The sequence below is a fragment of the Stylophora pistillata genome, chromosome 12 (genome assembly GCF_964205215.1).
Source record: "Stylophora pistillata chromosome 12, jaStyPist1.2, whole genome shotgun sequence".
NCBI lineage: Eukaryota > Metazoa > Cnidaria > Anthozoa > Scleractinia > Pocilloporidae > Stylophora > Stylophora pistillata.
The window spans coordinates 574,673-590,578 of NC_142530.1; the positions used below are offsets into that span (position 1 = coordinate 574,673).

At 37.4% G+C, this 15,906-nt stretch overlaps 1 protein-coding gene across 6 annotated transcripts in view; it reads left to right on the forward strand.

Moving 5' to 3' along the window:
• Positions 1-15,906, forward strand: part of LOC111327428 (insulin-like growth factor 2 mRNA-binding protein 1) — a 19,605-nt gene continuing 3,699 nt past the window's right edge. Inside the window, exons 1-15 of one of the 6 annotated variants that reach the window (XM_088740159.1) lie at positions 1-157; positions 1,191-1,274; positions 1,851-1,935; positions 3,812-3,862; positions 4,641-4,677; positions 6,558-8,307; positions 9,042-9,190; positions 10,272-10,358; positions 10,553-10,595; positions 10,818-10,912; positions 12,064-12,119; positions 12,685-12,751; positions 13,175-13,367; positions 13,894-13,992; positions 14,114-14,185. In XM_088740159.1, the coding sequence (XP_088596285.1) occupies positions 8,299-8,307; positions 9,042-9,190; positions 10,272-10,358; positions 10,553-10,595; positions 10,818-10,912; positions 12,064-12,119; positions 12,685-12,751; positions 13,175-13,367; positions 13,894-13,992; positions 14,114-14,185 (870 nt within the window). In that variant the 5' untranslated portion in view covers positions 1-157; positions 1,191-1,274; positions 1,851-1,935; ... (1 more) ...; positions 4,641-4,677; positions 6,558-8,298. Of the gene's footprint in view, positions 158-979; positions 1,111-1,190; positions 1,532-1,850; positions 1,936-3,811; positions 3,863-4,640; positions 4,678-6,557; positions 8,308-9,041; positions 9,191-10,271; positions 10,359-10,552; positions 10,596-10,817; positions 10,913-12,063; positions 12,120-12,684; positions 12,752-13,174; positions 13,368-13,893; positions 13,993-14,113; positions 14,186-15,906 lie in introns of those variants that run through there. The other 5 variants (XM_022931609.2, XM_022931607.2, XM_022931606.2 and 2 more) reach the window with 5 other exon arrangements.

Genomic DNA, 15,906 nt, shown 5'->3' on the forward strand with positions numbered 1-15,906 from the left:
ATATATCGACATCACGTATCAAATGTAGTGTTGCCACAGTGAGTAAATCCATCAGACTACAATGGAAAGCAGTTTCACTGAAAAAAGAAGAACAGATAAAACGGTTGTATTCTTAATGTTTGTTCTCTGAGGCTGCAATATCGTTCTAGCTCAACAGGTAAGCCAAGCCGCGCAGTAATGTAGTCAAGTAAGTCACCTTCATTTGAATATTGTACATGTGTTAGCATTCGATAACTGCTGTATTAATTATGTTTTTTTCCCTCCTACGCCTAAGAGGGTCTCAAATGAGGTAGAACGAAGGTCGAACTCCTTGTTTAGTTGGGGAAATTTAATTTGCACCAGTGCTACAAGATAAGGTTTTCTCTGACCTAAAGATTTCTACCCTTCCCCTGCTTTGCCTTCATCGAAATGTTTTTTCCAATGGGCCAAGGAGACAGTGAAGGGGAGTGATTAAATCACAAATATAGTGTAACCAGTTTATAATCCTGACTACATTGAAACTTAACTTTTATTTAATTATTCAATTATGTCAGTTTCAACCATAATTACTATGTCACCTCAGTCAAATAGCTTTCTATATAAGGAACACTTCGGTGGCTATCTGTTCTAAAGATGTTGCGAAATCGTCTGCCTATGTGAGGCAATCCCGCCTTACAGTCTTGCCACTGATTGGTTCGCGGAAAACAAAAACATCTCAAAAACGAACCAAACATTTGCGACTTCCTTTTGCTTTAAATGTGACTGCAGACCGGAAAATCAATAATAAAAACATTTGCGAGCACTTGCGGGTTTTCCTTGTGCAACAACGCTGCATAAATTGTTAAAACCTGTTGTTCCCATGAAATATTGTGTCACAGTGAATAGCATTACATAGTTTCGTGAAGATGCCAATGTGTCACATGGCTAGTTGTAACCAATAATACTACAGAAAATGTGATTGCATAACCCGTTCAAATGACACATGTCATGGGTCACGTGATCTTGTTACACGGGCGGCACGTGGCCTTGGCTTTCGCTACGCTTGAAGCTTTATCTGAGGTCAGGATTTAGCATAGCTACGGGATTTTTGCTTCACTTTTCTGTAATTTCTGCAGTTTCCAGCTGTTTGAGGTGTTTTGCAGCTGTTTTAAGTTATACTGTGTTCAAACTGTGTAGTTTCTGATATTTTTTTTTTCTGCTTTTGATGGTAGGCCATTTGAGGCGGGCTTTGCTTTGAGTTGCGGTGGAAGACGGGAAGCAGAGGGTCAGTGAATGGATTAAAAAGTTGTTACCGCGTAAGTAAACCGCCTGGCAGTCAACAACGTGAATGGTTTTCCGCTTTTCCGTCGTTTTCCGTCGCCGTAAAGTATTGGAAACAGCCTCTGTTCGATGTATGTTACCTTCTTGTCAGCTCTGCTGCGAACACAACACTCTATTGTAGTTTACAAAATATTTTATCGTAAGACAACTAAGCTCCACAAGTCTTGACCAAATTATTTTTGGCGGTGCTGCAAGAGGGGCTTCAGCTACTTCGTGAACCTCCAGTTTCGCGGTGTGTAGTTTTCTCTGTCTTGTAATGGTGTATGCGTTTGCTGAGCAGAAATCGTCAACACGATTGCGTGCATTCAGCTCTTGATCCACAATTCCAGTTAGCTTACTGGGTTGCAGACGGGAATCTCGATTTTCGAGCAATGCATGGTTTGAAGGAAGCTAGTGTTATCATTCTCAACAAGGGAACTTAAGTAGGTTGGCGTTGCTGATCTGTTTCGGAGTTGACCGAATAGAGAGGCTTATTTACATCTGTTGTTCAGTTTGCAGATCCAATGCATTAAATGCTTACTGTCGTCTCTGTTAACTTTTACTTGCTGTAGATCTCCTCTCACCGTAGTATAGTAGAATAGGACGTCTCTCGTCGTAAAACAACGCTGTAAATTGGACGTTATTATTTCCTCCTAGGTGAGTATGTCCTGAATTTGCGTAGGAACTTTTTTTTAAAAGTTTAAAATGCAAACAAGTTTCCGTTAACACTCAGTTGATCCTTCATTGTGTTCTCAGGGCCATATCACAGCGGCTGTCGATCCGTTGGATTTGAAGTACTTGATCTCGGTGCGCTTTTTACCGAGTAATTTTATCGGAAGATTTCAAAGTTAAAAGTTCTTGTACCCATAGTTCACTCGCTTTTTTAATGTACATCTTTGTGGGAAAAGAATGTACATCTGGTGGTGTAGAAAATACACACACCTCGCATGCATGACAATGAAGTTATGGCGTGTGAAAGTCTTAATGGCGCACCGAAATCTTCTCCTTATATTTACTTTAAAGAGCGTTGTATAAACGATTCAGAAGGCAAATTACACATTTTTACTATTTCTATGGACATATGATGTGAGGTGTATCGGTGAAATATTTCTATATTGACATTTTTGCTGATGCCGATGTTGACGCCTGTTAGCCACGGGTACGGGTTGGGCTGGATGGTGAATAGCGTCGTGCACTGGAGTGATGACGCGACTAAATGAAAATTGTGACGAAAAATTTGTCAGTCACAGTAAGTCTCGCAGACTGAGGAGGCAAGAAATAGCCTTGTGAAACTTACTGAAGTTCGGGGCTTTCACATCACCCTCCTGTTAATTTAGAACCATACACTGGGCTGCAGCAATTGGGGTTGCCTTTGGACGCTCGCAATGTGAGAGAAAATAGCTGGCGTCTTTAATTTGCGTTTCTTTGAAGTGATTGACCGAGTTTTACACCCGTCGGTTCCATTTTATTTCCATCTTTCGTTCCAAAAGGGAAACCTATCTCTTTTCATAGGTATCGTGACTTTAATTTTGAGAGAAATTAACAAGGACTTTGCCTTGATGATATGATGGTCGCATCATCCAAACGTGGAATAGCATCAGACTGTATTTCTTCTGATCTTTTTTTCTTTCAGGAAACATTTAGTTTGAAGGAAAAATACTTAATATCGAATAATTTCCCTCTCTTTGCTCAATCGTGAGTGTGTAATCGTACGGATTCCTTGCGATACCTGATGGTTTTCGTCGCGTGTCATGAAATCAACATCTCTTCTATTAGGAATCTCGGCAGAGCTTTTGGTTTCTTGTAATGTCGGTGTTGCTGTTATTATTTTTTTTTCTAAACTGTCTTGGCCCTGATTAGGATGCATTTTATTTTCTCTTGATCACACAATTTTATGTTGAACTTCCCAAAGTGTTGGTTGAGAGAATCTACTTGAAGTTTAAAAGTGAACTGGAACATCACCTGTTTGCTTTCTTCTCAAGACAGCTCTCAATTGGCATGCATCTTGCTTTTTATACTGTGGGTCAAGGATTCAGCTTTGTGCTTCAGTGGAATCCATACAAATAGGCTTTTTTGAGTGAATTTTGATTCTTTGGATTTGGTGTTTGATGATTTGAATTGCCTAGTTCAGTGGCAATATACATGACGAGTGTCAAGTGAAAACTTGTGTTAAAATTTCCTTGAAAACAGGAACGTGGGGAATAAACTTTATCAAAGAAGCATAATTATGATTTGAAGTAGCATCACATTTACTTTTTTCTCGCATGACTTACTTCGATAATAAGTAATAATAATTTGCTTTGTAAACTGTTTTTAATATTTAAGTTTTCAAACATTGTTTCACTGGGTTAGCACAATGTTACAATCGCTGTCAGACTTGAAGCTCATTAGAACCTGTTCTTTAGCGATGGTCATGAATTAAATTTATTTTTGCTTTATTGCAGTTGGCAATGTGTTGTAATTGCGTGATCATAAATCTTCCTTATCTATTGTTTGGCTGATCTAATTTGCGGGGTTTTCCCTGACCTTTCAGCTTTAACGTATGCTTTGTGATGGAGTATGCCGGACGTGAAGAACCACAAGGGTAGGCTGCTGGTATTTATACATGCGTGTCCAATTGTGTTTTTCTGTTATAACTACTTAATTTTAGTACTCAGGATTTGCATTCACAGAAGACTAAACAGTCTACTGTAGTGTTTCGCAGTTTCGCTTCTGCTCACTAACGGAAGTTGAATACAAGTTGTACAATTAGTAACTATATGTATTCAATGAAATGTTCAGATGTAACAATTCAAGTTTTTGATGGCGATTGTCATTTTTGTTGCTCTTAAATAATATTTCCAAAGTTTGTTTACCCTTGTCATTGAAGCTTTTCCGTAAATAATAGTCTGGTAGACTATTTTTTTGTTTATGTATCGTGACTCACGTGCTGACCTATGCCAATAATCAAACTAGGGTTCATCCTACTGTCTGATTCTTTTGTCTGGTCCTCAGTGTAGTTCATTGTGATATTAAAACTTGTGAAAACACCTTCAAATGTTTGTGATCAAGGAGCTTCTTGTTTATCAGACGTTACTCTTCAAATGGTTGTTGACCTAAACCTTTACACTATTTTGTTACCGTACTATGTTGGCCGTCTTTGCATGTAAATAATGCGGGTACTTTTCATGCATGGAAGAAAGGATGATTTTTTATTTTCACCATGGGCTCACCCTTAGGTTACAACATCAGGTAGAGAGAAAGATCACGCATTATGAATTTTTCCTCCTTCTCTGTATTTTATCCTAGTTCAGTCTTAAATATTTTCATTTCCTGAACTTGCTCTGTTTATGTGCTCATGGTACATTTGCTTTTATTATTAGAGCTGTCGGACCTGTTTTGGATCAAGCAGCGGCCCAGGTATGTGTTTTTTTGAGCCGGAAAGGTCACCCAGTTACTTACCATTCATTCCACTAGTTATGTAATCTTTTTTCTTATTTACATGTAAAGCACTTACCCTGTAAGAGGTTACAATGCATGCGATTAGAAGGGTGCTGTCTAGACTTGTTCAAAAGTGCCTAGCAGTAGATATGATGCATGTAGAATTAGAGACAGCTGTTTGGAGGTTACTTTATAGAATGGTTCAATAACTCCTGTGTAAGGACTTATCTATACATATGGCGCAAGGGTAATTTGTTTCGTATGCCTTTGTCATGTTGAGTTTGCATTTTAAGAGATGGCCCCCACAATTACCACATCCGTCTGTATTTATACAAATGTTTGTTCTGTGTTGAAATCCAAATACTTAAACCTTGGCTCTTTTAGCTTTGTGATGCTATGTTTATTTGGAAGACAACGTAGGCAAGTTCCAAATGAGTTGAAAAAAAATAAACAGGTGTTAAAACTATTTCCAGCTTTAACGATTGGTAAACTTTGTGTAAATTTACTCTCAGGAAGAGGTCTATTTATGAATAGTTTGCCCAAACGCAATTTGAAATGGTAGGATATCAAAATTATATAAGATCCGTGGTTCAGCCTCGGGGAACATGGGCAAGATAGACTCCCGTTGCCTTCGTGCAAGTTTACATTGATTGTGAATGTTTTGGTGTTGCCCTTGGTGTCTTGAGCTGATATTTTGTGAAACTTTGAAAGTCTGCAAACTAGATCTGTGCTATCAAAAGATTGAAGCCTTATTTTCAGGTTTACCTATTATTTGATTGATCACGTGATTTTTCCCTTTGAGGAAAACAAGCGGAAATTCTACAAATGAGTAATGTATCTGTGGACAAGCAGAATATGTTAATAACCAGATAGTTGCTTGACTTCAAATTTACATTGCTCTTTTGGACCAGCTTGTTAATGCTGTTCGCCTCCTACAGAGAGAGCTACATCTAGAAGCCTTAGTTTGATGATATTTGAGCTGAATAGAAGGATCCTATGTCACTAGCATCATTACTCCCATTCGAAATCAGCTAGCAATCCATTGTGCATGTTTGTGTGAAGCTACATCATCAATCTGGAACTCCTTTGGTCAATTTGTAGACACTAGTTTGTCTGAATTAGGGAGAGAACAGTCTGTTTGCATTGGCAAGCTGCAAAAACAATGTTTTTTGTGAAGTTTACAATAGAGCTGATTTTATGGCCGAGTTGATATTTTTGTTGCAGTGATTAGCCGTGGTTTATGCCTGCAGTTGTTACATCTAGATTTGGCTTAGTAATAATGTGTCAGTGTTAATTTTACTGGGTGATGTTGGAGATACAGGCATGTTTATTTTCTAGAGTTTGGTGAACGAAACCTTCTCGTCTTTTGCAGTGTTGTTCATCTTACCTTAAAATGATTGAAATGCGTTTCTGGAACTATCAGCTGTAGTCTTGCTCAGTTTAAAATGATTTTCTCATAATGTATCTATGTAGGTCAAATATCATGAATTGGTCCTTCCCTGACATTGTTAGATAGTGTTGAAACCTAAATTCCTTTTGCTCAAGCTTTGATATATGCATGTTACCTAGTAATCAGTGAAATTTATTAGCATTATCAATTTCACGAAGGTATAAAAATCAGGCACTCTAATTAGGTATCCTACATTTTAGAAAACATAAATGTATATTTTTTGTAATTTGATGTTTGATATATCTTGTACAATACTTATTGAGTATTGTACATGTAACCAGTGAAAAAACTCCTTGACACTAATTGCAGACATCACTATCACATTTAGCCAGGAGCTTAAGATTAAGCTTGTTTAGTGAAGGAATTTTGTTCCATTATGTAATCTTCCCGTGTTTGTATTCTATGACAGTTCCAGATCAGGATGTTTGGGAAATGTCAGTTCATGTGAAGCATTTCATGATTTGATATAATTCAACTTCATTTGAAGAACAAGTTTGTCTGTTTCAGAATGTAAGCTCGTCTTCTACCCTTAATAAAGTGCAACTTGGCGATGTTAATTGCAATATTGACAATCCTGAACCTTGGTCTTTCAAAGGAACATGTTCTAAATATTTTCCTTTGGTTTGAGTTCATAAGTGATAAAAAGTAATTGTGTGATGATGAGTTACAAAATTGTTGTCATTGAAACCTAAAATACCTCTAAAGTTATTCAAGAGACTTGTACATAGCGTAAAGGCATATCTAAATAGGAGTTGTTGCCGGACCCAGTGTTCAGGTTCCTTCATTCCATTCACTAGTAAACGTGAATATGTAAATAATTATTTATGATATTTTTATTGCCTCTATAGTAGTAGTAGTAGTGTTAATAATTTGTTGATTTTTAATTTTTAACCCTTTAATTCAGTTAATTCTGCAATGTGGCAAATTAACGGTATATATAAATAGCAAACTAATTATCAGTGTTCGTAAACCTTATTTTTATTAAATGCAAAATATGCCTCTTTGGTCTTTAAGCACGCTCTACATGCATTTGTAGGTATTGATATGGAAGATAACAGGGTAATTGGCTGATTTTGTTGTTTTGATTCACAATGTATACCGCTTCCATATACAACTTTCTCACTTAATGTGGGGTTTTAAGGAAAATGCAGGACAAGACCCAGCTGAAATCTAGTTCAACAATTACTATGGTGCCTGTAAAATGCATTGTTTATTCAGTTAATTATTTTAAGTTAACAATTGCAAGTTCCTGTGTTTCACAGGTATTTTAATATGTGTGAAAATTTACAGAAAGCTGTTAATCCACCTTTGGAATGTAATTCTCTCTGTTAGTGGCTATGATTTTGCCTTTGAATTTCTTCAACTAAGCCAAATTCACATAATAGGTAGATTATTTATGTTTTTATAACTCCATGCAATTTTGTCAATGATTACTTTTCCTTTCAAATTGTTGCCACCATAAACCACCAGTCTCCCGGAACAAGTAATTTTGAATACATGTCATGTTAATCTTATTGCTGCTCTTGATAATTTCAGAAATGTCTCCCTCTTGAGTATCATTTTGATATATGCTTGTAGGTGTTTTGGAATAAAAATTCTATGAAAGTGAATTTTGTAAGTTGGATGTGTTGTTACCTGTAATTGAAAGGATTTTTTCATTTGATTTGAAACTTTGATTTCAAGGTGCTTTTGCTAAAGAAGATTTGCAGGAATTTTCCATTAATATGAGAAGACCTGTAACCCAATACATACTTGTTCAGGCTAGATTTGGGAGGCATCATTTTCCTTTTTTCCTCAGTGGATGCTTTCAATGTTTTTGTAAAGCATAAAATATTCATAGGCCTTTGTTGATGTGTGGATTTTTGAAACCAAAAGAGCAATCTAATGGTAGGATTGAATTCAAATAAAACTTCTATCAAATTTCGGATTATTTGGAAGACAACAGATGCTATTATCACTCTGATCATATGGCATTTTTGTCTAAAGAATAATAAGTTAGAACCATCTAGACAATATAAGAACTGTAGCATTAAATATTTATCAGCCACAGAAGATACATGTTCTGTGTTAACCACCAAGAGATGATCAAGGATTTGTGTTTCTTTGTTTGACACCATACTTTTTTTTGGCTTCAATCTTGTCGTAGTCTGATGGGTAGGGTAAGTATGGAGACATTCATTTTGCCAACATTACCTTAAAGGAAACCATTTTAAACTTGTTACTTGGAGCTTTTTAGGCTTTATCCTTGCAATGATACAGTTTGAAACAGTTACATAGCAAAAAAATAACACAAATAGGTTGGCACAACATTGGGAAATGCTGGCTTTCCACACTATTACAGCTATTCACTTCAAGGGATATAACATTCAAGTGGTGCTCTGGTGATTATATTTTGCCAAACATTTTTGTTACCTAGGCACTAGTCACTACATTTGGTAATGAGTGAAAGTGTATAGGGGAAGTCTTGTTATCTTTTTGAAAATTGTGGTATGAAATTCACTTAAATTTCACCCTCGGTAATAATTGAATAAAATCTTTCTGATAAGTCTCTTTCACAGGTCAAGTAGATTTATGTCACGAAACTTAAAGGGAAGTGTTTAGCTGTACATGAAGACTGACAATTTAAAGTGGCAAAACTTTATGGTTGTTGATCATTAATATTTTGCTTCATACCAGTTTCAGTGCAAGAAGGGCTATTTTTACATTGTTAAGCGTCTTGTAGAGAGGATTTTTTTTAATAACCAAGAACACTTAGCTGGGATATCAAGTCAACTTGGACAAAAATAATAATAGGGATTTCTACAGCTGGGACAATTCCTGTCCTAGTGAACTATCCTGGGTCTACTGACTGGGTACATTTGTGATTGTTTGGTATTTTTTCATGGCTTTCCAGTATTCATACATGGGAGAAGATGAACTTCCTGATGTTAGGAATTCACAATCTCCTGATGGAGGAAAAGATAAAAGGAATGGCTCCAGAACAGGAAAACCAAGGTCAGCCCGTGGTAGCAGGCAGCCAAGAGATCATGATTATTGCATCAGGTAAATTCAGATCTTTGTAACTGCTATGTCATGTTTTTATATTATTGCATGGGTGACTTGAATGTTAACTTGAACAGAAATATCCTGTTCACTGTTCTAACTTCTTAAACTCCCAAACTTCTTAAACTGCCTCCCGGTTAGCTCAATTGGTAGAGCGCCAGACTATTGTGCGGGAGGTCGTGAGTTCAAATCCGGCCAGACCAACACTCAGGGTCTTTAATCAACTGAGAAGAAAGTGCTGCCTTTGTAATAATATCTGCAAATGGTTAGACTTTCTAGTCTCGGATAGGGACGATAAATGGAGGTCTTGTCTCCTGCAGGGTTGGGGTAGGAGACGTTAATTTCCCACACACGAGATTACTGTGTGATGGATGTCCTCCCTGGGGTGGGATGGGTGGGTAAAAAAAGGGGTTAAGTGTCAATTGGAACTAAAGTTCTGTTCCTTTCTCCTGCCATTCCTGTGGCGAATGAATTAAACTAAACTAAACTAAACTAAACAGTGGAACTTCTCTGTGTAATGTTCAGTACATGATCCAGCAGTGAGGTGTTTATTGGGCATGTGAAGGAGAATCTTCTCTCCAGATACTACACTGTATGCTCCATATGAATTTTGATGACCTGAGTTATTTTTATTTCTCCTCACATGGAATTGAGGTGTAATGCATTCTCCAGTTACTTTTCTTTCTCCTCCTATGACTTCATTTGGTTATGAAAACCTGGCAGCATATATCAAAATGTTTCTTTTTGAAATTTGAGAAGTGGGCTTATTTGTATGTGGTTCATTTATACTGTATGAGACCATTCATGCCATTTTATCTATTTTAACTAAAAGTTTAATATACCTTTTCTGTGGGTTCTTGCTTTCTTTTAAGGTGGTCATTGTCCAGGGTGGAGTCTTGCATTACTACATTGTTACACGTTGTCATCGAGATTAGTTTGGAAGTTCAGTTGTACCTACACACACTTCCTTCCTTTTACAATATTCTGCCCAATATAACAGTGTTTTTTGAAAGTTCCTCTGAACATAACTTTTCCTTCTTAAACATGTGGACGTTTAACAAAGGGTGATGTCATTTTTTAGAGTTCTTGTTCCATCCACCATGGTGGGAGCCATTATTGGTAAAGAAGGAAAGAAAATAAAAGATCTTACAGATAAAACTGGAACAGAGTGAGTACGGTAGATAAGGGTATCCTTAATTTATGATTCTGTTGAGTTAATTTGATTCAGCTTTACTAGTGATATCCACATATAACTGTCTTCTTTACCATTTCAACTTTTTAGTCATAAGTGCTCACTACATTCAATAAGTACAATTGATCACAAAAGGGCAATTTACAGGTGCATTGGAATTTTATTTTCAGCATCACAGTGCACAAGAAAGATGATAAGGGTCCTCCAGAAAAGGTAACAGATAAATGATTTCTGCTATGCATATTTGTGCAAATGTGAATAGTTCAAGATGGGCATGTTATCTGTGTACAATATTTTTGGAAACAATGATAAAAAGCACAATTTTAGAAAAGGGCACTGCTGTTGATTTTCTAGTTGCAGAAATTTTGATATCCTTTTCTTCTATCAATTGGCACTGAAATTTTTGAAATATGTCTTCTCTTGTGTTTGCCCTAGGTTGTAGAGATTGTTGGAACAGCAGAGCAGTGTACTGAAGCTAACCTTGGCATTCACAGGACTATGCGTGCAGAAACTGATCCTGCAAAAAGAGGGTAGGATATAACAAACAAGCAATTTGTTTTCCTGGTCAGTGACATTGAGCGACTTTGCTTTGTGAAAAAGAATTGATGCTCTCCTATCAAATGTCTGAATTTAATCACAGTTTTGCAAGTCAGTTTCTAGGTAATGTGAGAGCAGATCAGTTACTCTTTAATTGAACTGTGAGAGAGAATGGTAAACAATTGAAAAAAAGGCAATTTAGTGGTGGCAAAAGACCCTAAGATTTGCTTAGCAACAGCTTTATTTTTAACAACAACAAACATATGAAACATATGAGTGAACTGCGGTTATGAGACGTATATAAGAACGATCCTTCGCAGTAAAGCACTATTTGAGCAATAGTGGAAATCAGACCTGAAAAAAAAAAAAAAATTTCAGGCCTGTACGGGATTCGAACCACTGACCTCTGCGATACTAGTGCAGCGCTCTACCAATTGAGCTAACAAGCCAACTGGGAGCAGGCCATCAAATTAATTCGATATAAACCCGTAGATGATAAATCGAACAACAACAAACATATGAAACATATGAGTGAACTGCGGTTATGAGACGTATATAAGAACGATCCTTCGCAGTAAAGCACTATTTGAGCAATAGTGGAAATCAATTTGAGCAATAGTGGAAATCAATAGTGGAATTAATTTGATGGCCTGCTCCCAGTTGGCTTGTTAGCTCAATTGGTAGAGCGCTGCACTAGTATCGCAGAGGTCAGTGGTTCGAATCCCGTACAGGTCTGAAAAATTTTTTTCAGGTCTGATTTCCACTATTGCTCAAATAGTGCTTTACTGCGAAGGATCGTTCTTATATACGTCTCATAACCGCAGTTCACTCATATGTTTCATATGTTTGTTGTTGTTCGATTTATCATCTACGGGTTTATATCGAATTAATTTGATGGCCTGCTCCCAGTTGGCTTGTTAGCTCAATTGGTAGAGCGCTGCACTAGTATCGCAGAGGTCAGTGGTTCGAATCCCGTACAGGCCTGAAATTTTTTTCAGGTCTGATTTCCACTATTGCTCAAATAGTGCTTTACTGCGAAGGATCGTTCTTATATAGCTTTATTTTTGTTATAATTTTCATTAGACATCATGTATATTTTTGCTCCTTTATTAATTTCTGATGCTGTTTTACTTTGTTGTTCCAGCCAAGTTATTGAGATGCGTATATTGGTTCATAGTAGTATTGCTGGAAGAGTGATAGGTAAGGTGTGTCTAAGATAACTTACTGTTTAACAGAGATAACAGTCAATGCACAAGTTTTATCATACAGACAGACATGTTTGGCACTCCGAAGCAGTACCTAATGCACAGAGTTAATGACAAATTTAATGTGCATGTGTTAACTGCCCCCCCCCCCCCGGTTAGCTCAATTGGTTAGAGCGCCAGATTGTTGTTGTGTGGGAGGTCAAGGGTTCGAGCCCCGGCTGGACCAATACTCATGGTCTTAAAATAACTGAGGAGAATTTGATACCTTTCTATAATATCAAGAAATGGATAGATATTCTAGTCTTCTTGGATAAGGACAAATAAACCGTAGGCCCTGTCTCCTGCAGGGTTAGGGGTAGGAGACGTTAATTTCCCATGCATGAGATGACTGTGTGGTGGATGTCCTCCCCTGGGGTGGGATGGGTGGGTTTACTGGGCTCGCAGTAATTGGCACAAGCTGTTGCGGTGTCCCTGCCTGTCGGCGAATCTAATAAATTAAATTAAAATTAAATTTTCTGTAGTGATGTCTCTTTTTAACTTTCAGTATCAATTTTTGGCAGGTAGAGGTCATTGCCACCTTAAACATATTACTGAAGATGTAGAGGTTACTTCTGTTCGAGCAAAAAGGTAAATTTTCTAATACTGGCAAATTGAACCTGAGATTTCTCTTTGGTGCTCTTGCAACCAGTTTGTGTAGTGTACTAGGGAATATGACGTAAATGTTGTAGTTTCTATAGATTGATGTGCGAAACCTTTAATCATAGCAGAATTTTTGCATGAAACCTAAAAAACTCCCGGCCATTAAGGTGTATTCGAGAATGCTGTTTACAGCCAGATAATTTTCCCTTCTCCCTCATCCACTGAACACCACAGAGAGATGGCAAGGGCTAGGAAAAACTACTGCAATATTTTGTGCAAGAAAACTGACTGTTGCATTAAAAGCCCTACACCTTGATATATTTTCCAAGACTAAAGCTTCATGTTAATGTGTGAATACTATTAAAAGACACTTGGCATTAAAGGAACTGGTTTTGTTTTTTATACCTGCAGGGGAGACATCAACCCATTAAACCAAATGGATAGAGTAATAACAATACAGTTTCAATTGCCAGCAGAACAGTTAGCTATATCTGAGGATACTATGCTTAGCCCAGAAGAAGAGGAAGCACTTTCAAAATGTAGTCAAGCTGAACACTTAGTCAGTGTCAAAGCATACAGTTGTCTCAGAGAGATCATGTCACAGGTTTGTACTTTAATCGAACAGTAATGTCCAAACACTTAACTTTTTGTTGTAAATTTACGTGGGTCTATTTGCAACTTGAAGCAAGTGTTTGACTTGCTTAGCCGCTATTACTGCTATAAGTTCTGATGAGACTGATTTACATGTAGTTTGTGCATCACACAATACTTACAGGAACTCACTGAATCCCTAGGTAAGTATGAGGTTCTAGTTGGAAAACACACATTCGGTTTAAAAATCCTTTTTTTGAAGGGGGAACATCAGAAGAGTTGACTTGAAAACCCTACCCTTCCCCCCTCCCCCCCCCCAAAAAAAAATTGAAAGCAATATCGTGGAGGTAAGACTCAAGGTAAGATCTATGTTGAGTGGCACCTATTATTCTTCTTCAAAGCACAGTTTTTAAGAAAAACCAAGCCCTTGTGGGTTAATTAATCCTTGGTATTAAAGTTGAGCTGTTTATCTGAATGATGCAGGCTTTCATGTGCATGTATGTAGGTATGACATATTATGATTCCTTTTTAATCTCTAGCAACAACAGCGCCCAAATGTACAGCAACAGTTTATGCCTCCCCATGCACAGGGTCCTTGGCCTCAAATGGGAGCACCCTCTTATAATAATCCACAACCTGTGAGTGTGCTTACTCTAACTTATTATTAGATGATTATTTTTCAGCTGTTCCTAGTAGTTATTTGATAGTCAATGAAAGTAAAGTAAATCATCTTATTATAAATATTTATTTTTCTTGCAGACTCATCCTTTTCCTTCATGGTTCCAAGGAACATTTGGAAATGTCTTTCAGGGTTATATGAATGTGGCTCAGGTAAATTTTTTTTATCATGTCCCTGCAAAGTAGCCATTTGCTTTTTCTAATTTTGTTTGACTTCTGTCTGCTTGTTGCATTCTCCTCAAGGGAGTTGGGGTGACCCTCCTTCATTAAGTAGTGATTCATTTTGAAAATTGTGTTAATGGGTACAGTGTACCCCTCAGGCAGAAATCAGTGGGTCACAACTCAAATGCATGGGTCAAAATAGTAGCCAAGCCAATTGATGATCTTGTAAATTCACGTGGCGTTGCAATGTGCTATTTTGAGAATTTCGGTTCCTTGATGCTTTATTCATTGAGTTCATTTTGTCACTGTCGGTGCATACCGTGCAGTACATGCATTCGTCATCCACTTTTTCAAGTCGAAGCCACAAATTAATTGACAACCATCTCGACTGAAAATGTCGCTGAATTTTTCTCTCTCTCTCTGATTTTAAACGTGCGACTCGGACTGGGGGCCTTCGGCACCGGCTTCACTTTGACCAAGACTTTGATCATTCTTATCATTTTTATCACTGTTGTTGTTCACGTCCTTGTTTACATTAAAAAAAGTATTCAGTCTACCTTGATTAGGTAGAAGTTTCATTACTTTTTTTGGAGGCATAACTCATCCGTTTACATACGAATAACGATGCTCGCTTTCGTTTTGTTTGCGATTCGAGGAAGGGACAATTTCATTGGTTGTCTATTTCTATTTCAGCCAATCAAAGTTTTTTATTTCCCCTTAGTTGCTGGCCACTATCTTTGGTACCCCTCTAAACATTAGGGACCTTAAGCAAACCACAATGCCAACGGCAATGAGGACATGGAAAAACAAAAGATCTAATTGGCAGAACAATAGCCCAGCACGTGCATTTTAAAACCTAGTACATTTCATAGCCGTCCTGCAAAACAACAACGTGAAATCACCAAAATTTGCATCGGTCCGAACCGAAACTGCGACGGCAAATTATTTCAATTTCCATTTGGAACTCAATGCTACTTTTACAGGTTATTTTGAGGTTGAGTTGTGGTGCCGTATGAGATGGTAAACACTAGCGACTAAATACAGGAATGGCTCCGACCTGTACTTGGATGATAAAAATAGTAAAAGTTAATAGGTTACTTCTTAACTCCTTGCACGTGAGTATTGTTTAAGTGTGTGTTTCCAAGCGGAACAGTGAAATAACAATGTGAGCGAAAACATTGATGTGTCAAACAAGAAATGGTTACTTACATAATGAGGGGAGGGCCTTTCTTGTTCTGCGAGGTCGTTCAACGGTGATCCGGCGATGACTTATTTATCCGCTGACAAATCCCTCTGACTAAACTCATTTGGTCAGTCAAGGTTCATTTCAGGCGAACGATCAGAGACTGGATCCATTCCTGTATTTAGTCGCGCCAATTGGAGCGACTAAATACAGGAATGGCTCCAACCTGTAATTGGATAATAAAAATAGTAAAAGTTAATAAGTTATATCTTAACTTCTTGCACATGAGTATTTCCTTTTTCAGGTATAGTAGAGTTGTTAAAAATTACCAAGCGAAATTAAAGTAATCCGCAACTTTCTTCCTTTCGGTGTTGTGCAACAATAGACGAGGAGCCCGGTAAATGGATTTGTCTTTCATGTGAACAATTTTCCCAGAAAGTCAATGTGGAAAGAGTACCATATAGCCCCATACATTAATTATGCATTCCACTTTTTTGTCGTTCACGACAAAACTTTAAAACAAAGTCTA